Source organism: Cherax quadricarinatus, chromosome 59 (assembly GCF_038502225.1).
Source record: "Cherax quadricarinatus isolate ZL_2023a chromosome 59, ASM3850222v1, whole genome shotgun sequence".
Lineage (NCBI taxonomy): Eukaryota > Metazoa > Arthropoda > Malacostraca > Decapoda > Parastacidae > Cherax > Cherax quadricarinatus.
This window is the reverse complement of record NC_091350.1, coordinates 17,175,460-17,203,251: the sequence shown is the minus strand read 5'-3', so window position 1 is coordinate 17,203,251 and position 27,792 is coordinate 17,175,460. Positions and strand designations below refer to the sequence as shown.

Sequence of the window (27,792 nt, the reverse complement as noted above, 5' to 3'; positions counted from 1 at the left end):
CTAACATTTACTTCTGATCCATAACCTTTCCGCCTTCGTTCTCTCTTTAACCTGTATCTACTTCTCAACTTTTCTTCCCTATCCTATCAACAACTTATTTCTTTCATATAACTGATAATTAACTCGTTATCAATGTACCTGATTTCCCAGTAGTTTCCTAATCTCTCACTTGAGCTAATGTCCAGTTGCCTTGAACCTTTAATTAATGACCGCTCACTTGTGACCGTTATGTAGCAAGTGTGATCTTTCTCCTAATAATACCACCTTCATTTATGCCTATTGCTAATGCCTCTGATTTTTACTGCCACAAAACGAAATTTCGTACTATCAAGAATAATACCATTAGGGAGGGATTGTAAGAACTTCGAACTGCAAACCAAACCCGTTAGCCAGGCAAGTTACACCCACGAAATAAACATGAAAAATCTAATAATTTCTTTTCAGCTAGACACCTCATCAGTCCCCGTGATCAACTTACCTGGCCACCGCCTCACTGTACACGAAGCCAGACATCGCCCTTTTGACGATCTCGAAGCACAGGTCCGCCCCATCCATGCTGCGGGAGAGAAATATACGTGATTAGCCAAGTGGAATTGCCTTGTTAGGTACCATATGATGATGGCATCCCTGTCAGTACCAGGGGAAGAATGTAAGACACGAAATAAGGGACAAATGAGAGAGATATGGAAGATGAAAAATAATAGCAAATAAAATTAAATACGAGATATGCTGTCGATATGTATAGCTTGTGCATCTCTTCTCCATCCTGCGGATGGTTGCACGAGAGCATTTGGATATACAAAGAACTATAAACTACGTGCTAAGATGGTTACCAGGACGACGTTTCGATCTTTTTACATTAGATCTTTATTACGTCATACAGAATATACACAACACACACACACACAATATATATATATATATATATATATATATATATATATATATATATATATATATATATATATATATATATATATATATATATATATATATATATATATATATATATATATATATATATATATATATATATATATATATATATATATATATATATATATATATATATATATAATATAGATAGATACACCTGAGAGGGGATGGAAAAAGAGGAGACGAACGACAGATATAGATCTGACAGGAAGAACCTTAACTGACTATGAATGAAGGGGAGTATTGGTCGATAACAGGAGGCAGGAAAAGCCAAGAGGGAAGACTAACAAGGAGTGAAGAAGAAATACTGACGAGAGCAGTAGAGGAAGGAGGAATGAAAGGAAATTTAAATGGAGAAGTGAAGGGTGATCAAAGACAACAGGGTGGAAGACAGTAGGGAAAGTGGAGTGATAAAAATATAAAAGGATGGAGAAGGGTAAGGAAGAGAGGATGGGAAGAGCAGAAAGGAAAAAAAAGTAGTCTGGAAGAAGGAATTAAGCTGAGGAAATATTTCCTCACGTTCCAAGGATTCATTTATTTTGTTTACACAGAGTTTTACAAAATTAGGTTTAGTGCTCCTAACTTTATTTACAAGAGCTGTTACCTACATCAGCTTATCTGAAAGCCTTTTTATTGTTAAGAGATCGATGCCATTCTTGCCCTATACCTCTCATATCCAACAATATATCCCAAACGGTTCCGTTTTTTTTTTTTTTTTTTGAGTATCTTGTAGGTAGTTTCCATGTCTCCCATGATCCTCTTCTCTAAGGGCTTTCAGGTCTCGTATTCCCGAACCTTCAGTTCCCCTTTCCCTCTCCTCCTTTCTCCTACCTCTTTCTGCCCGATCGCGTGGAAAAGTTTCACAAAACCTGAGCGTTGTAGGGAGGGAGGTCACTTAATGCCTGTTCTGAGTTGTATATGATGATAAAGTAACGTGTGGGAACAAAGGAATACTTTTGTGTCTGGTTCCTTCCAAAAAAATTGCCAAGATACAGACTTTTTATTCGTATTACTAGTAGAATTAATCTTAGTAGCACTAGAAATATCAAAGTTTTGAAAAATAATTCTATAAATACTTGTTAATAATCCTATCACGAGTAAGTAAGTAAGTAAGTTTATTCAGGTATACACAAATACAGTTACATAGAATTATCATACATAGCAGCAAGTGTGTAGAGAACCTAGGATAACCCAAAAAAGTCAGACAGAGTGACTTATTTCCATTGGGGTCCTTTTACCTTATTATTATAATATAAAGGTTATAATATTTTCTTATTATTCTACAATGAAGATAACATCTTATTATCATACTAAAAAGACTATCTACTACACCAAGGTCATTAAGACTATCTACAATACGAGGGTCATTACTAGGAATAAGGTAAAAAATTTACACGTATGTTAGCTAAAAAATAGAAAATCATTCCCCTCCCTTTCTGTAGCTACATTCATCAGACACCTTTTGGCACTCTTCTTGAACTGGTTCATGCTATGACTGGCTTTGACATGTGCGGGCAGTCTGTTCCATTCCTTTATTGCTGTACAATAAAAGGTGTTTAAAGCCTGGCCACCGACTGTGGGTACTACAAAGTTGTGCTCTCTCCCCCTAGTACTATGATTGCTTTGGTTCCCAACCTTGACAAAATTGACAGCAAGATATTCTGGACATTGTTTGTGAGCAATTTTATAAACATGATTTAGCTTCAGTTGTTTTACTCTGTCTTCAACATTCAGCATATCCAACTGCTGTAATTCATCCTGGCCTACATGTTCTCTTGGTCCCAGCCCCAGGATGAATCTTACGATTTTGTTCTGGGTGATTTGCAGTCTATCTTTCAGTTTTTTTGTCAAGGCAGAGTACCAAGAAGAGCAAGCGTAATCCATATGGCATTGTATAAGGGCTAGACATAGGGTCCTGCGAGCCTCAGTAGGTAGACTCTGTGCTTGTCTATACAGGAACTTCAGTCTGGCATTCGCTTTCTTTACTACACTGTTCCCTATCAATTCTCCTGACATGCATGGGTCAAAGGGGATTCCCAAATATTTTACTGATGAAACCAAAGTGATGGGCTCCCCATTACATTGAACATTAAAATTATTTACCCTTCTCAGTTTATGTTTCGTGCCAAAGAGAATGGCTTCAGTTTTCCCTAGGTGTAATGATAGTTTGTTGTCTACTAACCATTTTCTGCAGGACTCCAGTTCCAGTGTTAAAACATTAGCAATATCTTGTGGGTCCTTACCTGACACTAACAGAGCACTGTCATCTGCATACAGTAGGAGTTTGCACTTGACACTGATAGGCATATCATTGACATAACATAAGAATAATAAGGGACCCAGAATACTACCTTGGGGAACTCCACATGTTATCGGCAGGGGTTCTGATTTTGTTTTGTTGAAAAAGACTATTTGTCTCCTGTTGCTAAGGTAGGACTTAAACCAGTCTACAGAACCTATACCGATAGCTTGAAGTTTATTACATAATATATTGTGGTTGACAGTATCGAAGAGAAATACCCAATTATAGTGACTGTGTACTCACCAAATTTTACTCAACTAATTATGGTTCCAGGGGTCGAGTCATAGCTCCTGGCCCCGCCTCTTCACTGGTCGCTACTAGGTCCACTCCCTGCTCCATGAGATTTATCATACCTCTTCTTAAAGCAATGTACTGATCCTGCTTCCACTACATCATTCTCCAGACTGTTCCACTTCCCGACAACTGTGTTAGTTACCATTTCGTCCTAGGCACGTCGATTAAACACTAAGCCTATTGTATATGCGTGCGTGTGCGTGCATGTGCGTGCATGTGTGTGTGTGTGTGTGTGTGTGTGTGTGTGTGTGTGTGTGTGTGTGTGTGTGTGTGTGTGTGTGTGTGTGTGTGTGTGTGTGTGTGTGTCAAAAAACCACAAGAAGTTCTTCGCGCACTGTACGAAACGTTAACACGTCATCTCCCATCAATAAATGCTAATCATGAACCCGGAATTCATCAGTGTCATACACATATAACCCGCCCAGCCTAGTTATAGCCCTGCCGTCGACCTCCAAAGAGACGTCAACCCCAGTATATACAGTAGGTGCAAGAACTATTTACTACTGAGGATCGCAACAAGACGCAATGGACCTCAGCGTCCCTGAAAGTGGCACCATCAGTCAGTGATTCTGAATGTATCACAGCTGTCAGACAGCTACTCTACAACGGATTCATTGCAGCTTTAATTACTATCTGGTTGCTTGTATATACCCAGGCTATCAACCCGAGCAGTTATACCTGGAGTATACCTGGAGGGTGTTTTGGTGATCAACGCCCCATGTCCCGGTCCACGACCAGGCCTCGTGGTGGATCAGGACCTGATCAACCAGGTTGTTACTGTTGGCCGCACACAAACCGACGTATGAACCACAGCCCGGCTGGTCAGGCACTGACTTTAGATGCCTGTGCAGCTCCTCTTGAAGACAGCCAGGGGTCTATTGGGTCTAATTGTGGTGTCTCTTAGGGTACTAGTGGCGCCCCTGCTTTTCACTGGAGGAATGTTGGATCTCCTGCCGAGTCTTTTGCTTTCGTAGGGAGTGATTTTCGTGTACAGATTTGGGACTCGTCCCTCTAGGATTTTCCATGTGTATACTATCATGTATCTTTCTCGTCTGCATTTTAGGGAGTACAAATCAAGGGACTTCAACCGCTGGTAGCTATTATTTTTACACAGACTTAGCTTTCACCAGCTGTACACCATTGTCAACCTATGAGGTACTTCTATTGCTTAGCTTAAGTTCACGTATACAATGGAGCGGAGGGAAGAGAGATACATGATAATATACACCTGGAAAGTACTCGAGGGCCGGAGCACAATTCTGCTCACTGCCATAACAACATAATGGAGTGAGAGATATGGAAGGAAGTGCAAAATAAACCCAGTGAAAAGCAGGGGTGCGGTGGTCACAGTAAGGGAACATCTGTGGCCCCAGATTATTCAACATCTTACCAGAAGATATCAGAAACACTGCTGGGATAAATGTAGAAATCTTCAAGAGGAAACTGGACAAGCATCTTCACCAAGTGCCCTATCAATCAGGCTGTGATGGATATGTGGAGCAGCGGGCCACCAGCAGCAATAGCCCTGTGTATGTGTGTGTTTGAGAGAGAGAGAGAGAGAGAGAGAGAGAGAGAGAGAGAGAGAGAGAGAGAGAGAGAGAGAGAGAGAGAGAGAGAGAGAGAGAGAGAGACAGACAGACAGAATTTAATAATACCGCTAGCTCTCTCTCTCTCTCTCATTTACCCTTCAGAGAGGTACCTTCATAATCTTTAACCAAGGAATGTCAGCTACCTTCGCTTTCCTCGGATCAAATCTACAATTTCCCAGGAAATGAATTTCTTCAAGGGCTTAGCGCTGCTCCATGAATATTTTAGTAGTAATTTACAAATGACAAACCTTTAACCTGTGATTAAAGTTGAACTTGTTCAATAAAGTATTTGTCTACACTGTCATAAAGTTCTCTTATAAACTGAGAGGCTAATACTAGAGAATAATACTTACATTTTCTATCCATTTTTTGATGCTTTCATTGTTATATTCATGGGAAAGCGCCAATGGGAGGTGATCAGGTTTGATCCGAGGAAAAAGTCAGCAGCTCAAATTCATAGTATCAAAACCCATTCACAAGCATCAGCTGATGTGTGCAAAGTATTAAACAAAATTAAAACTCCATATTTTTAAGAGTACTGCTAATTATAATTTTTTTTAACATATTGGCCGTCTCCCATCGAGGCAGAGTGGCCCAAAAAATGAGGAAACATATCAGCAATCATTCATGCAATGTCTTGCCAGAAGCTTACTGACATTACAGTGGGATGCGCTGTAATTGTTACATATTTATATGTTATCAGTACCAGACCAGCCTGGCTCAGGGCCGATCTGCGGGAGTAAGAAAACTCTCAACATCCATCAAAGGTATATCAAGGGCCAATAACAGTTCAAGTGGTGTAGCCTGAACAGTTGTAATTGACCGCAGTGCTACACAAGTATGTTTCCTTTTTTTTATATCAATAATAAAGTTGTAATATCAATGAGAAGTATATCCCTTAACCTCCTAGCAAATACATTTTGCTATTATTGCAATAAGGAAGTTTCACTCACAGTGACTCGTGATCATCCCTCGCTGGTATTCTCACTGACCCACCTAACACTTTTTAACTTTTTTTCAGGCCCTCTTCCTTCAAAGGAAATCCCTTGACGCCCGTGAAGAGCTCTTGATCTAGGGAACTGGGTTTCCCTCCACTTTGATCAAACCTGACTGCAAATCGTTCCTCGTTCCCCAGGGACAGTATGACTTTTACGGGCTTAACACTTCAGCATACTGGAAAACAGGTATGGTGATAACCACAATATTTTCAAGTTATTTCATGTCTAGAACTGTGCCTGTATCTTATCAACAATAACTTACTAACCCTGCGTAACCATTCCTGGGTTAACACATACTCATGGATACACTGTAACAGTACAGGTTTTAAAGGAAGAGTCAATATTACACATCCTTGAAGTTTTTATTTAGATTACGCTGCTTAGTTCTGATCTCCATATTACACATGGACATAAATGTGATGGAAAATATACGATAAAAAAAAAAGAGTTCACGTATCAGAAACCTTTTCTAGGATGATAGGCAGAAGACACTGCATTACTGCATTTGCGCTCTACAAAGACGTAGAGTTGGGAAGTGGTGGCTAAAATGTATAAATGGAAAACAGGAATAAAAAAACGTGTTAAAAGTAATTAACCAACACCAGACTCACTGCACTGGCTTTAAGTTAGACAAACTTAGATTTAAAAAAGAAACAGAGAAGTACTTATTTGGCAAGTGAATTTCAGACGAGTGGAACAAACTCATAGACAGCATCACTGAAGCAAGAACTTTGGATAGCTTTAAATGTATATATGTTGGTAGAATTACCGACAATATGTAAAGTAAAAGGACACAAGTGCAACTAATGTGACATTTTATTGTGGCAACGTTTCGCTCTCCAGGAGCTTTGTCAAGCCGTAACGGCTTGACAAAGCTCCTGGAGCGCAAAATGTTGCCACAATAAAATGTTAAATTAGTTGCACTTGTGTCCTTTTACTTTACAGCTTTAAATGTAGCTTGGACGTGGATGTGTGAGATGGACCTGCCTAGCATGGACCAATACGCCTACTGCAATATTCCTTCTTTACTATGTTCTCAGTTGATGGTGACAGCAAAAAAAGATGAATAATTTTTATTATGTTTTAGAAGCTTGTTATCACCTACTGTAAGTGATAAACATTCATCAACTTTATTTCAACCACCGCAATTTTTTATCTTACTAAAATTATATCCTCTACTTTATAGTTCCTACCATAATTATACCCACTTTTAATAATGGCTCCTACTACAAGTAAATTATATTTCTTACCACAATTACAAAATTATGTCTTTCACCACTATTATAAACTTAATTATGTCTCCTACCACAATTACCAACGTTCAATTATAGCTCCTGCCACAATTACACCCAATATTTCAATTGCGACTCGATGAGTAAGACATTCTACTGACGAAACGTTTCGCCTGTTCTGTACTTTTCATCAGTCTAATATGAGTTTTTCCATCACAACTGAGGGATCCATCACTTTCAACTGTCTCTCCACTTCTAGTATCTCCAAGATTGTAACTACCTCTGTATTAGACTGGTGAAGTCTGTTTCACAGGTGAAACCTACCGTTAACAAAGATGTCTAAGTGCTGCACATGTCTTGCTCATTATCTCGTCGGTATTGTATACCATTTTATAATGCAATATGCAGTCGATGTTTGTATCATACAAGATGAAAAGTGTTTTCAAAAACCACTCGGCAAGTTAACGACCCAGGTGAAAAACTACAGATTTTGAAGAAGTCTCTCAGGCGATAGTAAATCAGTGTGTAGCGTCAAAACACTGATGGGATAAGATAGAGTCAGTGTCCGAGCACATTCACCCTGAACAAAGATATAAAGACTGTTACAAGAGACTTGCAAAGAATCTGCCAAGGTTATGAACTGAACCTACGACATCTCAACCATTATACAACACACACACAGTCTGTTTATCAAAGACATGACAACCATCACTGTCACACACAATATCTAGCATAGCATCCATCAATAAAGCACAAATAACCAGCACATGGGAGAGAGGAGCTTACGACGACGTTTCGCTCCGACTTAGACCATTTACAACTTTGTACATGATCGAAGTCGGACCGAAATGTCGTCGTAAGCTCCTCTTTCCTATGTGCGGGTTATCTGCGTATTATTCCGGTCACGGTATTGTGACTTTTTGTTATTCATCGATAAAGAGATGATTGCTGTAATCGTCACATTGAACCAGATTATCATCTATCATCAAAGACATGACAGCCATCATAACCTGATAGAACAGCCAAATCGTCATCCATCATCAAATCAACATCCATCAATAAAGACCTGATCTCTTCTCAACTCGACTAAACTTTATAACAAAGCAGGACGTATTAAAATCATAAAATTCAGAATTTACTTCAACTTTTGATCTAAGTTAAGGAGGAAAATAAAGCCATGCAGCACGATGAAAGCAGTTTTTTAACAAAGAATAATGGAACAAATTTGTTTCCCCGTCAAGTTAAGAACCACAAGATATAAATAACCCGTACATATGTCCCGCTTAGCCGGAGAGGTTAAACAAGCCGAATTAGATTAAAAACAATTGCATCTATATTTATTATGGACTGATGGATATGATCACAGGGATTAATGTGGTATGCATATACTAATTTTGTCTCAAAATTAATTGAGCAACTTAATAATTTTCTTGAATTTAACGTAATATAGTGCAACCTAATTCTGCCCAAGCTATTGAAGGTGAGCTTAAAATAAGCTAGAAATTAATTTTAACTGTGCTTTTTAGCAAAAGACTGCTTGATGAGTGAGCCAAGTCAGAAGGTCTGTTTTAAAAGCAAGACAACATAACCACATACCTACTGGCTTTATGAAATATAAAAAATTGCTTCACAAATATCCAACCAAATATGGATAATCTATCTTGGTATAAACCTTGGTAATAAATACCGACAAGTTGGTTTAGAAAGACACGTAAGCAAACACTATGACATATTTATTAGAAAACGTTTCGGTCCTGGGACCTTGATCAAGATCCCAGGACCGAAACGTTTTCTAATAAATATGTCATAGTGTTTGCTTACGTGTCTTTCTAAACCATAATCTATCTTACTTTCTCTAGAGCCTCTGGAGTAGTGACTCCAGAGGAACTAGTGAAAGACAAAGTCACAATATAGTGGCTGGAACAAATCACCAAAAAACTGCACTTGGGAGAGGAACATTGGGATGGCGATTCAATCCGTCCTGGGCAGCTGTCAAATCACAACTGCTGGTCACTAGCGGTAATGACTTGACAGTCAACTGCTGGTCACTAGCGGTAATGATTTGAGTCACAACTGATCACTAGCGGTAATGATTTGACAGTCACAAATGCTGATCACTAGCGGTAATGACTTGACAGTCACAACTGCTGATCACTAGCGGTAATGACTTGACAGTTACAACTGCTGGTCACTAGCAGTAGTAACATACCATCGCTCTACGCTGTAAATAAAACTAAAAATAACCGACTCATGAGATTATATCTGGGGAAATCTCCGATAAGAGACTCCACCGAAAGCTTTCTGGAAATCCACGATTATGCAATAGCAATACACAGAGAATATATTTATTGTTGACCAAACTTTTAAACTCTGGGGCATTTTTGTGCTCGATTTTCTACAATATGCGTTTCACCACAATATTTACTAAGAAGGATAAATCTCTGAGGGACTTTTCGCATGCTACAAAGTCTGATTTAAACTTCAGGTTTTATGAGGCTCTCTTTTTATGATAGGTGAGTATTTTCTGTGTTTACGTTAATTTGCCATCACAATTCCACAAATTAGGATATACGTAGGGAAATTTTGCGTTTTACGGCGAACTGTATGACCCACACTGATTTACTGCATTCTGCCGAATACTATGAACAACCTTAATTCTTAAAGGGGTGGACCGGTAAGCCAGCGGTAGGCCTCGGTCAGATGACCATAAACTCCAGTGGAGCTCCAGTGAAGCTTCTTGTCATCTGAGCTACAGGTAACTAGTCAGTTATATACTGGTGTTATCAGCAAGCGGTTTCAAAGTAAACAATGCTGACAGGTGCATCTGAAAGACATCGAACTAACTGCTCCCTCATGAACAAAATTGGATTTTTGTTGGTAATGCAACTTTTATTTAAAAGAAAAGCTGTGTAGAAGTATTTTTACCTTAACACTCCTTGAGTTACCTTTTAAATGTACTTGCTGCACTTTTTATTTTTACTACGAAAGTTGTATACCATCTGCTAAGCTTACTGCTCTTATAGGGGAGTAATTTCAGTACGCAGATTTGTAGTCTCTGCCTTCTAATGAAAACTGTCCGATAATTTAGATGACTGACTAAATTAACACATGCAGCGAAAGTTCTCTGTACATTCTTCAAATCTACGATTTCGCCTGCCATACAGAGCTGTTAGCATGTAGCATTATTCTAGTCCAGAAAATACATGTACCCTAAAAGAATCTTAAGCAGACTGGCATCCTGTTTTGAAAGTTCTATTTATCGAGCCTATTATTTTCCTTGCGGTTATAAGAAAACTACAGAGATCATTGAATGCAGACCTTGCGATATAGTGGCTCCTTACATTTTTCTTCCGCTCTATTTAATATTTTACACTTTGTTCCAGTTTTTCTTTTTTTTTTATTATTCTATGGTGGAGTGGATAAAATCTGTCCTTGAACATCATACTGTTTTTGTGGCCTATTTAAGACTTAGTTTATGTTAGCTTGGAGATTTGCTGAGTCTTCAATGGATGCCACTTTGTCACATTCCAAATTCACTGAAATTTAACTATTATTTATTAACATATTCTGAAAATATAATGCAACAAAGACTGATACATTAATTTAAACACACACACAACAAGTTCGGGGTTTAGGTTCACTTGAGTGTGCATCCCACGTCTGAGTTGATAAACTACAAGAACGTTTGACTACGTGGAGATGATACTGCTCTTCAGATTTCTCTCTCTCTCTCTCTCTCTCTCTCTCTCTCGGATGCTACACCAATTAAGATTAATTTAAAGTCGTCTCTAAAGACAGAGGTAATATGACTTGCTTGCCTAGATGATGCTTTGTGTTGATGACAGACTTGTGCACGTGTGTGTTTGGGGAAAGAAAGCGAGAGATTGGAGGAGAGGGAGAACGGGAGAGGGGGGAGAGGGAGGAGAGGGGGAAGGGGGGGAAGGGGGGGAGGGAGGGGAGGGAGGGGAGAGGAGGGAGAGAGCCAGACGCTGAATGGTGTTTATGTAAATTTGTATGTAAAGTCATCCTTTGTCGCAGGAAGCGCAGCAAACACGCACTCAAAAACTGAGTAAATAATGCAAGTTTCCTCAGAGCAGACGGAGCTGCACGCATTACTCCGCCGGACGCACTTCACACGAGACGCAGCTAAAAAAAATAAAGTCGAGATGAAAGAGAAATCCGAAGTGAAAACCCGCGAGAATCTGACCTGAAGATTGCGTTAATAATGGGAAGCAAATAAGCGAAGATTTGGCTTAAATGCATAATCGTGTAATAATTAACACGCGAATTTAAGGAAGAAAATACAAGAGTACCTCAGAAACAAAATGCAAACATCTGACAAACACGTACAACAAATGTGAACATCTGACAAACACGTACAACAAATGTGAACATCTGACAAACACGTATAACAAATGTGAACATGTGACAAACACGTACAACAAACGTGAACATGTGACAAACACGTACAACAAACGTGAACATGTGACAAGCACGTACAACACATGTGAACATATGAAAGAACATGTTCACCAAACCCAAACTACCTGAAAAATATTTAATTTAAAAAAAAAATACTTTGTGTTCATACTTACATATTTGTGAAATATCAAAGTATAAAATTTAGTGAACATTATTTTGCATCAAATATAATTTCGTGATGTTCAGACTACCGTGGTTACTGAAACAGAGTACTTATAATTTACTTGTTTGGCAAAATAATTGCCGTTTTGTAACCCTAGACTGAAAACTCTACTTGAATCTCTTACATGAATAAACAGAGTATTAGACTCTTGTCCAGTTTAATGCTCTGTTAATTCATGCGAGAGATTTTAACCAGCCAGCTGATTTTCAAAATGCCGAGAAGGTTGTATCAAGCAGGTAGAAGGTTGGCGAAGTGTAATCGAATCGAATTTCACAAATAAATAGCAATGATTTCATTATGAATATAAGTTGAGGATGATATAAATTAAATTAATTTATATTTGTGAGGAAGCTATGCCTAACATGTCACTCATCCAATTTTACATGACAACTGACCTGACTAAATCCTCACTACACTTCCACGCTCAGCATGTTAGGTCGTGTGAAAGGTCATATGTAAGATCGTATCTCAGCCATATTAGTCTTCGGTTATCCTATTATTTTTACTATTCGTTGATAATGTGAAAATTCACGAAAGCTACTGGAATCTCGCTATTTTTTTACTGTGGTTATTTTGCATATTGTGATATCACCTGTTTAATGCGATCTTATTGTGTGTGTGTGTGTGTGTGTGTGTGTGTGTGTGTGTGTGTGTGTATATATATATATATATATATATATATATATATATATATATATATATATATATATATATATATATATATATATATATATATGTGTGTGTGTGTGTGTGTGTGTGTGTGTGTGTGTGTGTGTGTGTGTGTGTGTGTGTGTGTGTGTGTGTGTGTGTGTGTGTGCCGAATAGGTAAAACTTGCGATTTTTGCTTAAATAGCAACGCTCTTCTTGCCAAATAAGGCAAGTGAAAACTTGTGTATGCAATAATTTCGCAAAAATCATTCTGACACTAAAATAAGCATGAAAGTCAGTACGGTAGAGGACACGGTAGAGGTCACGTGAGGTCACAGACCCTGAGCTGCTTTGGGGATTAGCGTGGACGGTTACAAAGCATGGCTTGCTTCTGCAGTGTTTTATAAATTGAGGTTGGAGAGTTGAAGGAGGAGGTCTTGCTTCTCCAGAAGGAGATTAGGAGGCTGAAGGTCCACCTCAGTGGGTCTGGGAGAGAGTGTGAGGTGGCTGGAGTTGTGGGGAATGAGGCTTCTAGCAGTGAGGTGCAGTCTGTCTCTCGCTGTGAGGAGGCTGTAGGTGGGGAGGTAGCAACGGCTACCAGCAGTGAGGTGCAGTCCAGCACCTGCTACAAGTGGCGAGTGGTTCCCAGTAATGGGAGGAGAATCAGAATAAGGAAAGTTAAAAGTGAAGATCTGAAGGTAGGAAATCGCTTCTCTGTTCTTCAGGATGAATGTACTTCAGTGGCCAGTGAAGGTAAGGGTACTACTGCCCCTGCTAACAAAGGTAAGCGCATTCTTGTGGTTGGTGACTCTCAGGTAAGATATACTGACCGTGCTTTTTGTAATAGGAGTAAGAAGATGAGAGAGAGTGTGCTTCCCTGGAGCTGGTGTTGGGGACATAGTTAACAGGCTGGATAATATCATGTCAGGTAATGGGAACAAGCCCATTATCTGTCTCAGTGCTGGTGGAAATGATATTGGGAAGGGTAGGAGAGAAGAGCTGCTAGATAAGTACAGGTCAGCTATAGATTTCATTAAGTCTAAGGGAAGGGTCCCAATCATATGTAGCCTGCTGGCTAGACAGATACTGCAAGGAACTTGCAATCCCATTCATTGACAACTGGAACAACTTTTATGGCAAACATGACATGTATGCAAGGGATGGGGTACATCTCTCTGGGGCTGGGGTGGTAGCACTTGCAAACTCAATTGAGAAGGCCATTGGTGAAATGCCTATGAATATAAACTGATAGAAGATAGAGGTATGGGTGTGTGTGTGGGAAACAAGCAGGTTGCAACACTAGGGTTGGAAACAGTAAATGTATAAAAGGCATTCAGCATGAAGTTATAAAGACAATAGATCAGGTCAGCAAACAAAGGGGGACAGCAGAGGGCAGCAAGGGACTAGCTCCCTTAAGGTTTACTATACTAATAGCAGGAGTGTAAGAAATAAGATAGATGAGCTAAGATTAATTGCAAGTGCAGGAAACATAGATATTATTGCTATAACAGAGACCTGGCTCAATCTGAAAGATAGAGATATGCCCTTTGAATGTCACATACAAGGCTATAAATTATTCCACACTGACAGGGTCAACAGGAAGGGTGGTGGAGTAGCGATGTATGTCAGAAACAATTTAAATTGTTGTGCTAGACAAGATTTAAAATTAGAAGCGTCGGCCACTGAATCTGGTTGCAGCTTCTCGAGGGCCGAGAAAAGCTGGTTTTGGGTGTGATTTACAGGGCCCCAAATCTTGAGAGGGAGTGCTTTAAACTTCTATGGGACGAAATTCGTAATGCATCTACATACGAAAATGCTGTGCTAATGGGAGATTTCAACTATAGACAGATTGACTGGAGCAATTTGACAGGAAATTTAGAGTCAGGTGACTTTCTTGATACGATCCAGGATTGTTTTTTAAAACAGTTTCTGACAGAGCCAACTAGGGAATATAACCTCCTTGACTTGGTTCTTGCCAGTAGGGAAACACTAATTAATAATCTTGAGGTTAATGATGAGCTTGGGGAAAGTGATCACAAATCACTCAGTTTTAATATATCATGGAATTTCCCTAATAATGGCAATCAAGTCTCTGTCCCTGACTTTCGTTTGGCTGATTTCATAGGACTGAAAAATTACTTAGGTGGGCTGAACTGGAATGACCTGACTAAGGGTCAGGTAGGTGGTGATGGTTGCCGATATGATGCTTTCCAGGGCATAGTTCTAGCTGCTCAGTCAAAATATGTTCCAAATAGGGAAATCAGATCAAACAAAAATGATCCTAAATGGATGAACATTAGATTAAAATATCTGATTGGTCAAAAGAGAGGCATATATAGGCAAATCAAAAGAGGAGAGGGGCAATTAAGAAATAGATATAATCAGTTAAAGAGAGAAATAAAAAAGGGAATTAGAAAAGCAAAAAGAAATTATGAGGTTAAAGTTGCAAGAGAATCGAAGACCAACCCAAAAGGATTCTTTCAGGTATACAGAAGTAAGATCAGGGACAAGATAGGCCCACTCAAAAGTTCCTCGGGTCAGCTCACTGACAATGATAAGGAAATGTGTAGAATTTTTAACACATACTTCCTCTCAGTTTTTACACAGAAGGATACCAGCGATATTCCAGAAATGATAAATTATGTAGAACAGGACGATAATAAACTGTGCACGATTAGGGTCACAAGTGACATGGTCCTTAGGCAAATAGATAAATTAAAACCTAACAAATCCCCAGGCCCTGATGAACTGTATGCAAGGGTTCTAAAGGAATGTAAAGAGGAGCTTAGCAAACCTTTGGCTAATCTTTTCAACATATCACTACAAACTGGCATGGTGCCAGATAAGTGGAAAATGGCAAATGTGATACCTATTTTCAAAGCAGGTGACAGGTCCTTAGCTTCGAACTATAGACCAATAAGCTTAACCTCCATAGTGGAAAAATTTATGGAATCAATAATTGCCGAGGCAGTTCGTAGCCACCTTGAAAAGCATAAATTAATCAACGAATCTCAGCATGGTTTTACAAAGGGGCGTTCCTGCCTTACGAATTTATTAACTTTTTTCACTAAGGTATTTGAGGAGGTAGATCATGGTAAAGAATATGATATTGTGTATATGGACTTCAGTAAGGCTTTTGACAGGGTCCCACATCAGAGACTATTGAGGAAAGTTAAGGCACATGGAATAGGAGGAGAAATTTTTTCCTGGATAGAGGCATGGTTGACAAATAGGCAGCAGAGAGTTTGCATAAATGAGGAGAAATCAGAGTGGGGAAGCGTCACGAGCGGTGTTCCACAGGGGTCAGTGTTGGGCCCCCTGCTGTTCACAATCTACATAAACGACATAGATGAGGGCATAAAGAGCGACATCAGCAAGTTTGCCGATGACACCAAAATAGGCCGTCGAATTCATTCTGACGAGGACATTAAAGCACTCCAGGAAGATTTGAATAGACTGATGCAGTGGTCGGAGAAGTGGCAGATGCAGTTTAATATAGACAAATGCAAAGTTCTAAATGTTGGACAGGACAATAACCATGCCACATATAAACTAAATAATGTAGATCTTAATATTACGGATTGCGAAAAAGATTTAGGAGTTCTGGTTAGCAGTAATCTGAAACCAAGACAACAGTGCATAAGTGTTCGCAATAAAGCTAATAGAATCCTTGGCTTCATATCAAGAAGCATAAATAATAGGAGTCCTCAGGTTGTTCTTAGAACATAAGAACGAACATAAGAACGAAGGAACACTGCAGAAGGCCTACTGGCCCATGCGAGGCAGGTCCAAGTCCCTACCGGCTTAAGCCAATGCACCCAACCTAGTCAGGTCAGGTCACATTGACTCAAGGGAGGAACACGGCAACCGACCCGTTAGCACAAGCTATCAGGTCTAACTCACACCCACCCACATCTACTCATGTATTTATCCAACCTATTTTTAAAGCTACACAACGTTCTGGCCTCTATAACGGTACTTGGGAGTTTGTTCCACTCATCCACAACTCTATTACCAAACCAGTACTTTCCTATATCCCTCCTGAATCTGAATTTTTCCAACTTAAAACCATTGCTGCGAGTCCTGTCTAGGCTAGATATTATCAGCACACTATTTACATCCCCTTTATTTATTCCTGTCTTCCACTTATAAACCTCAATCATATCCCCCCTAATTCTACGTCTTTCTAGAGAGTGCAGTTTCAGGGCCCTTAGTCTATCCTCATAGGGAAGGTTTCTGATACATGGGATCATCTTTGTCATCCTCCTTTGTACATTTTCCAGAGAATTTATATCCATTCTGTAATACGGTGACCAAAACTGTGCAGCATAATCTAAATGAGGCCTAACCAAGGATGTATAGAGTTGAAGAACAACCTGAGGACTCCTATTATTTATGCTTCTTGATATGAAGCCAAGGATTCTATTATTATTATTATTATAATCAAAAAGAAGCGCTAAGCCACAAGGACTAAGGATTCTATTAGCTTTATTGCGAACACTTATGCACTGTTGTCTTGGTTTCAGATTACTGCTAACCAGAACTCCTAAATCTTTTTCGCAATCCGTAATATTAAGATCTACATTATTTAGTTTATATGTGGCATGGTTATTGTCCTGTCCAACATTTAGAACTTTGCATTTGTCTATATTAAACTGCATCTGCCACTTCTCCGACCACTGCATCAGTCTATTCAAATCTTCCTGGAGTGCTCGAATGTCCTCGTCAGAATGAATTCGACGGCCTATTTTGGTGTCATCGGCAAACTTGCCGATGTCGCTCTTTATGCCCTCATCTATGTCGTTTATGTAGATTGTGAACAGCAGGGGGCCCAACACTGACCCCTGTGGAACACCGCTCGTGACGCTTCCCCACTCTGATTTCTCCCCATTTATGCAAACTCTCTGCTGCCTATTTGTCAACCATGCCTCTATCCAGGAAAAAATTTCTCCTCCTATTCCATGTGCTTTAATTTTCCTCAATAGTCTCTGATGTGGGACCCTGTCAAAAGCCTTACTGAAGTCCATATACACAATATCATATTCGTTACCATGATCTACCTCCTCAAATACCTTAGTGAAAAAAGTTAATAAATTCCTAAGGCAGGAACGTCCCTTTGTAAAACCATGCTGAGATTCGTTGATTAATTTATGCTTTTCAAGGTGGCTACGAACTGCCTCGGCAATTATTGATTCCATAAATTTTCCCACTATGGAGGTTAGGCTTATTGGTCTATAGTTCGAAGCTAAGGACCTGTCACCTGTTTTGAAAATAGGTATCACATTTGCCATTTTCCACTTATCTGGCACCATGCCAGTTTGTAGTGATATGTTGAAAAGATTAGCCAAAGGTGTGCTAAGCTCCTCTTTACATTCCTTTAGAACCCTTGCATACAGTTCATCAGGGCCTGGGGATTTGTTAGGTTTTAATTTATCTATTTGCCTAAGGACCATGTCACTTGTGACCCTAATAGTGCACAGTTTATTATCGTCCTGTTCTACATAATTTATCATTACTGGAATATCACTGGTATCCTCCTGTGTAAAAACTGAGAGGAAGTATGTGTTAAAAATTCTACACATTTCCTTATCACTGTCAGTGAGCTGACCCGAGGAACTTTTGAGTGGGCCTATCTTGTCCCTGATCTTACTTCTGTATACCTGAAAGAATCCTTTTGGGTTAGTCTTCGATTCTCTTGCAACTTTAACCTCATAATCTCTTTTTGCTTTTCTAATTCCCTTTTTTATTTCTCTCTTTAACTGAATATATCGATTTCTTAATTGCCCCTCTCCTCTTTTGATTTGCCTATATATGCCTCTCTTTTGACCAATCAGATATTTTAATCTATTGTTCATCCATTTAGGATCATTTTTGTTTGATCTGATTTCCCTATTTGGAACATAATTTGACTGAGCAGCTAGAACTATGCCCTGGAAAGCATCATATCGGCAACCATCACCACCTACCTGACCCCTAGTCAGGTCATTCCAGTTCAGCCCACCTAAGTAATTTTTCAGTCCTATGAAATCAGCCAAGCGAAAGTCAGGGACGGAGACTTGATTGCCATTATTAGGGGAATTCCATGATATGTTAAAACTGAGTGATTTGTGATCACTCTCCCCAAGCTCATCATTAACCTCAAGATTATTAATTAGTGTTTCCCTACTGGCAAGAACCAAGTCAAGGAGGTTATTTCCCCTAGTTGGCTCTGTCACAAACTGTTTTAAAAAACAATCCTGGATCGTATCAAGAAAGTCACCCGACTCTAAATTTCCTGTCAAATTGCTCCAGTCAATCTGTCTATAGTTGAAATCTCCCATTAGCACAACATTTTCGTATGTAGATGCCTTACGAATTTCGTCCCATAGAAGTTTACTGCACTCCCTATCAAGATTTGGGGCCCTGTAAATCACACCCAAAATTAGTTTTTCTCGGCCCTCGAGAAGCTGTAACCAAACAGATTCAGTGGCTGACGCTTCTAATTTAATATCTTGTCTAACACAACAATTTAAATTGTCTCTGACATACATCGCTACTCCACCACCTTTCCTGTTGACCCTGTCAGTGTGGAATAATTTATAGCCTTGTATGTGACATTCAGATGGCATCTCTCTATCTTTCAGATTGAGCCAGGTCTCTGTTATAGCAATAATATCTATGTTTCCTGCACTTGCAATTAATCTTAGCTCATCTATCTTATTTCTAACACTCCTGCTATTAGTATAGTAAACCTTAAGGGAGCTAGTCCCTTGCTGCCCTCTGCTGTCCCCCTTTGTTTTCTGACCTGTTCTATTGTCTTTATTTATAACTTCATGCTGAATGCCTTTTATACATTTACTGTTTCCAACCCTAGTGTTGCAACCTGCTTGTTTCCCACACACACCAATACCTCTATCTTCCATCAGTTTAAAATCATAGGCATTTCACCAATGGCCTTCTCAATCGAGTCTGCAAGTGCTACCACCCCTGCCCCAGAGAGATGAACCCCATCCCTTGCATACATATCATGTTTGCCATAAAAGTTGTTCCAGTTGTCAATGAATGGGATTGCAAGTTCCTTGCAGTATCTGTCTAGCCAGCAATTTACACCAATTGCCCTAGACAACCATTCATTTCCTACTCCCCTTCTAGGCAAGATGCTACATATGATTGGGATCCCTCCCTTAGACTTAATGAAATCTATAGCTGACCTGTACTTATCTAGCAGCTCTTCTCTCCTACCCTTCCCAATATCATTTCCACCAGCACTGAGACAGATAATGGGCTTGTTCCCATTACCTGACATGATATTATCCAGTCTGTTGACAATGTCCCCAACACCAGCTCCAGGGAAGCACACTCTATCTCTCATCTTCTTATTCCTATTACAAAAAGCACGGTCAACATATCTTACCTGAGAGTCACCAACCACAAGAATGCGCTTACCTTCATTAGCAGGGGCAGTAGTACCCTTACCTTCACTGGCCACTGAAGTACATTCATCCTGGAGAACAGAGAAGCGATTTCCTACCTTCAGATCTTCACTCTTAACTTTCCTTACTCTGATGCGCCTCCCATTACTGTGAACAACTCGCCACTTGTAGCAGGTGCTGGGCTGCACCTCACTGCTGGTACCCGTTGCTACCTCCCCACCTACAGCCTCCTCACAGTGAGAGACAGACTGCACCTCACTGCTAGAAGCCTCATTCCCCACATCTCCAACCACCTCACACTCTCTCCCAGGCCCATTGAGGTGGACCTTCAGCCTCCTAATCTCCTCCTGGAGAAGCAAGACCTCCTCCTTCAACTCTCCAAACTCAGTTTTTAAAACACTGCAGAAGCAAGCCATGCTTTGTAACCGTCCACGCTAATCCCCAAAGCAGCTCAGGGTCTGTGACCTCACGTGACGACTGACATCCTTGGTTAGGCCTCATTTAGATTATGCTGCACAGTTTTGGTCACCGTATTACAGAATGGATGTAAATGCTCTGGAAAATGTACAAAGGAGGATGACAAAGTTGATCCCATGTATCAGAAACCTTCCCTATAAGGATAGACTAAGGGCCCTGAATCTGCACTCTCTAGAAAGACGTAGAATTAGGGGGGATATGATTGAGGTGCATAAATGGAAGACAGGAATAAATAAAAGGGATGTAGTGTGCTGAAAATATCTAGCCTAGACAGGGCTCGCAGCAATGGTTTTAAGTTGGAAAAATTCAGATTCAGGAAGGATATAGGAAAGTACTGGTTTGGTAACAGAGTTGTGGATGAGTGGAACAAACTTCCAAGGACAGTTATAGAGGCCAGAACGTTGTGTAGCTTTAAAAATAGGTTGGATAAATACATGAGTGGATGTGGGTGGGTATGAGTTGGACCTGATAGCTGTGCTACCAGGTCGGTTGCCGTGTTCCTCCCTTAAGTCAATGTGACCTGACCTGACTAGGTTGGGTGCATTGGCTTAAGCCGGTAGGAGACTTGGACTTGCCTCGCATGGGCCAGTAGGCCTGCTGCAGTGTTCCTTCGTTCTTATTTTATGTTCTTATATACAAAATTAAGAGAGTCACCAAATAGAACGTAAGGAACACGTAAAAGACCTAGGAATAATTATGTCAGCGGACCTTTCTTTTAGAGACCATAACAAGACAAAGATCACGACAGCCAGGAAGATGACTGTGTGGGTATTGAGAACTTTAAAAAAAGGGAAATAATGCCGATGGGGACACTCTTTAAATCGCTAGTGCTCCCTCACTTAGAATATTGTTCAGTGCTGACGTGTACTTAGCTCTGTGAAGACCTGTTTGTGTGCTCTCAGTGAATCTGAACCAGGATGCCCTCTCTTGAGGGCAACTTTACCAGCAGCTGAGAGAAGAGCTCAGAGTTGCTAAGATGGAGATACGGCGATTAACGGAGGAGAACATGAGGATTCGTAGTAATCCTCCTGTTGTGAGTCCCCAGGTTAAGAGGGGAGCTTGGTCAGTGGCCGGGCAACATGGAACCAAGCTGAAGATCAAGAAAACGGTTGGAGAGGCAGAAACAACGAGAAACCAGAAGACTACGATGGAAACTTCCAACCCATTCTCGGTGCTACCTGACGAATGTGAGTGTTCTACTGGGAATGCCACAACGAGCACCAAAGAAGCATTGGCAGACGTGAGTGAGACATCCCTAAAAATCCCAACGAAGACCATCGAGAACGTCTTGACTAATTCTACAAATGGTGTAATGCTACCTGGCGAATGTGAGTCGACTACTCGGAGCATCACGACGGACGACGCCAACGAAGGTAAAAACATTGTTGTTGTTGGGGATAGCCAGATTAGGTACATGGATAGAGCATTCTGCTTGAAGGATAGGAGTAGGAGGCAGAGAGTGAGTGTGTGTTTTCCTGGGGCTGGGATGAAGGATATTGTTAGCCGTCTGGATGACATCATGAGAGGTAATGGGAGCAATCCTATTATCTATCTCAGTGCTGGAGGCAACGATGTTGGCAGACGTAGGAGTGAGGACCTGATTAGCAGGTATAGGTCAGCAATAGAGATAATTAGGAGGAAGGGTGGGAAACCTGTCATGTGTGGCATTTTGCCAAGGAGAGGAGTTGGAAATGAATGGTTGTCCAGAGCAATTGTGTCAATTGCTGGCTGGACAAATACTGTAAGGAAAATGCGGTAACATTCATTGACAACTGGGACCTCTTCTATGGCAGAAATGACATGTATGCCAGGGATGGGGTTCACTTATCTAGGTGTGGGGTGGGAGCACTGGCAACTGCAGTGGAGGGAGCTGTTAGGTCTTTAAACTAGGAATAGTTAGTGGTATGGGTTTTTGCGGGAAAACTGTGAAGTCGCAGGGTAGTAATATGAGTACTAGGAGAACTAGTAACAGGCAAAATGAGGTGGATACTGGAAAGCCAGTGGCACTAATTGACAAGGACAGTAATAGGTTTAGTGGAATAACAGAAAGGAGCAGGAAGGGTAAAGAGAGAGGAGGGTCTTTAAATATATATTACACAAACAGTCGCAGTGCTAGGAATAAGATGGACGAGTTGAGACTAGTTGCTAGTGCAGGTAACATTGATGTATTTGCCATTACTGAGACGTGGTTTAATTCAAAAAGTCGAGACATGCCTGCAGAATGTCACATTCAGGGTTTTAAATTGTTCCAAGTAGATAGAAGTGTCGGAAAGGGGGGTGGGGTGGCATTGTATGTCCGAGATCGCTTGAACTGTTGCATAAAAACGGGTATTAAGTCTGAAGTAACACATACAGAGACTGTTTGGATAGAATTTTCAGAGGGGCATGAAAAATTAATTTTAAGTGTGATATACCGTCCCCCAAATTTAGATAGGGACCAGGGGAGACTACTATGGGAGGAAATTGTTAGGGCCACAAGGCACGATAATGTAGTAATTCTAGGAGACTAACTTCAGTCATATTGATTGGAATTTCTTGACTGGGAATTTAGAATCATACGACTTCTTAGTAGTAGTTCAGGATTGTTTTTTGAAGCAGTTTGTGACAGAACCTACAAGGGGTAATAACCTGCTTGACTTAGTTCTGGCAAACAATGAATCCCTTGTTAATAATTTAGAAGTTTCAGAGGAACTGGGTGCTAGTGACCACAAATCAATTACATTTAGCATTGAATGGAAGTATGATAGTAGGGATAACTCAGTAACAGTCCCAGATTTTCGCTTAGCAGATTACGATGGGCTTAGAGAACACTTATCATCTGTTGACTGGGGTAACGAAGAGAGCTATCAATATGACAGTTTTCTGAACACAATACATGCTGCTCAAAGAACGTTTATCCCTTATAAAGAAATTAGATCAAATAGAAATGACCCAAAATGGATGAATAATAGGCTGAAATATCTACTAGGGCATAAGAAAGGAATTTATAGGCGTATCAAAAGAGGCGAGGGTCATCTTATGAATCAGTATATTGACATTAAGAGGGACATTAAAAAGGGGATAAGAAAAGCTAAAAGGGACTATGAAATTAAAGTTGCTAGGGATTCTAAAACTAACCCAAAAAGTTTTTCCAGGTCTATAGAACAAAAGTCAGAGATAAGATAGGTCCCCTTAAAAATAACTAAGGGCATCTTACTGACAAAGAGAATGAAATGTGCTCGATTTTAAATAATTATTTTCTCTCGGTTTTTACACAGGAAGACACTAATAATATTCCGGTAATTAATTTTTATAGTGGGCCAGAAGAAGATAAATTATGTAACATCAGTCACTGGTGAAATGGTTGTGAAGCAGATAGATCGACTGAAGCAAAATAAGTCACCGGGTCCTGATGAGGTTTTTTCAAGGGTTCTTAAGGAATTCAAAATGGAAGTCTGTGAACCATTAACTAATATTTTTAATTTATCTCTTCAAACAGGTGTAGTGTCTGATATGTGGAAGATGGCTAATGTAATTCCTATTTTTAAAACAGGGGACAAGTCGTTACCGTCAAATTACCGCCCAATAAGCCTGACCTCAATTGTAAGCAAATTACTAGAGTCAATTATAGCTCAGATTATAAGAAGCCATCTCGATAAGCATAGCTTGATTAATGATACTCAGCATGGATTCACAAGAGGCCGGTCTTGTCTAACTAATTTATTAACTTTCTTCAGTAAAGCTTTTGAGGCTGTTGACCACGATAAAGAATTTGATATTATTTACTTAGATTTTAGTAAGGCATTTGATAGAGTTCTGCACCAAGGACTGTTGAAGAAAGTGGCAGCTCATGGCATTGGGGGAAGTGTGCTCTCGTGGATCGAATCATGGCTCACAGACAGGAAGCAGAGAGTGTCCATAAATGGGGTTAAATCCGAGTGGGGATCAGTAACAAGTGGCGTTCCACAGGGATCAGTCTTGGGCCCGTTGTTGTTTATAATATATATCAATGATCTTGATGAAGGAATTACTAGTGATATGAGCAAATTTGCCGATGACACGAAGATAGGTAGGATAATTGATTCAAACGTAGATGTTAGGGAACTTCAGGAGGATTTAGACAAACTCTACTCTTGGTCAGAAAAGTGTCAGATGCAGTTCAATGTAGATAAATGCAAGGTTCTGAAGCTCGGGAGTGTCCATAACCCTAGCACTTATAAGTTAAATAATGTAGAACTTAGCCATACAGATTGCGAAAAGGACTTCGGGGTTATGGTAAGCAGCAACCTTAAGCCAAGACAGCAATGCCTAAGCGTACGTAATAAGACAAATAGATTACTGGGATTTATATCAAGAAGTGTAAGCAACAGAAGTCCAGAGGTCATACTGCAGCTTTATACATCATTAGTAAGGCCTCACCTAGATTATGCAGCTCAATTCTGGTCTCCATATTACAGAATGGACATAAATTCGTTAGAAAACATTCAGCGCAGGATGACTAAATTAATACATAGCATTAGAAATCTTCCTTATGAAGAAAGATTGAAGACTCTTAAGTTACATTCACTTGTTAGACGAAGAATGAGGGGAGACCTGATCGAAGTGTATAAGTGTCGGTATTATATACCATTCGTACACAAGATAGGTATTAATAAAGGGGACATTAACAAGGTCTTGAGGATATCTCTCCAAGAGAGAACCCACAGTAATGGATTTAAATTAGATAAGTTTAGATTTAGAAAAAACATAGGAAAGTATTGGTTTGGAAATAGGGTAGTTGATGAGTGGAACAGTCTACCTAGTTGGGTTATTGAGGCTAGGACTTTGGGTAGTTTCAAATTTAGGTTGGATAAGTACATGCGTGGGAGGGGTTGGATTTGAGTGGGACTTGCACATCAGAGCTTATTTCTTGGGTAGCATTGAAAATTGGGTTGGTCAAATATTTGTTAGTGGGATGAATTGTAAAGGACCTGCCTAGTATGGGCCAACAGGCCTGCTGCAGTGTTCCTCCTTTCTTATGTTCTGACGGCCCCGTTCAAGGTAGGAGAAATATCGGAGCTGGAACAAATGCAGAGATCATTTACGGCTCACATTGAGCCAGTAAAGCACCTAACTACTGGGAACGCCTGCAAGTCTTGAACATGTACTCATTGGAGCGGAGGAGAGAGAGGTACATGATAATATATACCTGGAAGGTACTCGAGGGCTTGGTCCCAAATCTGCACACTGCCATAACAACATACTGGAGTGAGAGGTATGGGAGGAAGTATAAAATAAACCCAGTGAGGAGCAGGGGTGCGGTGGGGCCAATAAGGAAACACTGTATCAACATCCGTGGTCCCAGACTTTTCAACATCTTACTTGAGGATATCAGAAACACTGCTGGAACAAGTGTGGAAGCCTTCAAGAGGAAACTAGACAAGTATCTTTACCAGGTGCCAGATCAACCAGGCTGTGATGGATATGTGGGGCAGCGGGCCTCCAGCAGCAATATCCTGGTTGACCAGGAAAGCACCAGACGTGGCCGGGCTCAGAGAGTAGATAAACTCTCGAAACTCTTCAAAGGTATATCAAAGATATGTTTGTATTATTATTAAATTATTGTAAACTTATCTAAAATACATTTAGTTGGATTAGGTTAAATTAAATTGCGATTGTTATAATAAGGTTACGTAAGTTTTCTAAGGCTTTTCTGGTACTCAATTATTAATTTTTACATTAACATAAGTGAAAAAAATATATCTTTAAACGTATAAGAGAAAATTTTAAAAAGGACATTATTTTAAATGAGTTCTTGCTAAGTGACCAGTTTTACATATTCGGCACGACATATATATATATATATATATATATATATATATATATATATATATATATATATATATATATATATATATATATATATATATATATAAATTGGTTAAATTGGACTTTGCCAATGCTTTCAACTCAGTCAGAAGGGATGCTGCTCTCCAAGCAGTTTATAGAAACTTCCCTTCCCTTTATCCTTTCATAGAATCGTGTTATAGTGTGACTTCCAAACTATTGTTTGGGGATCATGGAATTGACTCGTGTGAGGGCGTGCAACAGGGGGACCCTCTCGCCCTCTTTCTATTCTGTTTGGTCATCAAGGAAGTCACAGAAGCACTCTCCAGCGAGCTCAATATCTGGCTCCTGGATGATGGTACCCTAGCTGGCACAACAATCTCTCCTAAAGGACATCAGTAAAATTTAAAGACATGGGAGAAAGCCTGGGCCTTTCTTTAAACCCCACCAAATGTGAAATAGTTTCCACCAATCGACAGATGATTTAGAATATTAGCGCCGTTTTACCAGGAGCACGAGCCATTGATCCAGCCAATAGCACTCTCCTTGGTGCTCCTCTTGGGTCCAATGCCATCGATCTGATCCAAGAAAAATGTCTCAGACCTCAGGACGATGGAAAGGAGGATGAAAGACGTTGACACACGCGATGCTTTCTACCTACTCACCGGGTGCCTGTCTATCCCAAAACTTACCTACTTTCTGAGATGCTCCCCAGCCTTCAGCAGTCCAAAACTCAAGGAATATGACTCTCTCCTTAAGACCATGCTAGAGAGTTTATTGAATCTTTCCCTTGAAGATGGACAGTGGTTACAAGCCTCACTTCCGGTCAGGCTTGGGGGGCTAGGAGTACGCAGATCCTCACAGATTATTCTACCAGCTTTCCTATCCTCTTCCACAGCATCAAACGAGTTGATAAAACAAATTCTTCCTGATAACCTCAGTGACTCAGCAAAATACAGGACCCTAGCTATGCCAGTGCCATCACTGAATGGGACACTCTTGCTGCTCCAGCACCAAACCCTAGTGCAGCACTGGTTCAGTCAAGCTGGAATGGCCCGATCGCTGAAAAGGTGCTCGCCAACATGCTCAGGGCTGCAACATCAGATAGGGAGACTGTCCGTCTCCAGGCTGTCAGCGCACCTCACTCCGGGGACTTCCTCCAAACAGTTCCCATATCGGCAATGGGAACACGCCTCGACCCTAAGACTCTCCGTATTGCAGTGGCTCTGCGCCTTGCTGCCCCAATTCACACAGAATATACGTGTATTTGCGGCGAAGCGCAAGCAGACTAATACGGTCTACATGGTCTTAACTGTTCCAAAACCAAGGGCTGGCATGCAAGACACAATGAGGTCAACGACATCATTAAGAGAACCCTTGCTACAGCTGGATGCCCAGCCGAGAGGGAGCCCCGATCACTAGCAGCCAACAATACCCACAACCCAGCAAACCGC

At 40.3% G+C, this 27,792-nt stretch overlaps 1 protein-coding gene across 1 annotated transcript in view; it reads right to left on the bottom strand.

Moving 5' to 3' along the window:
- LOC128698807 (peripheral plasma membrane protein CASK-like) overlaps window positions 1-27,792 on the bottom strand; it is a 380,387-nt gene that overhangs the window by 185,864 nt on the left and 166,731 nt on the right. Inside the window, exon 4 of the mRNA XM_070097823.1 lies at window positions 479-556. Within this exon, the coding sequence (XP_069953924.1) occupies window positions 479-556 (78 nt within the window). The remainder of the gene's footprint in view (window positions 1-478; window positions 557-27,792) is intronic.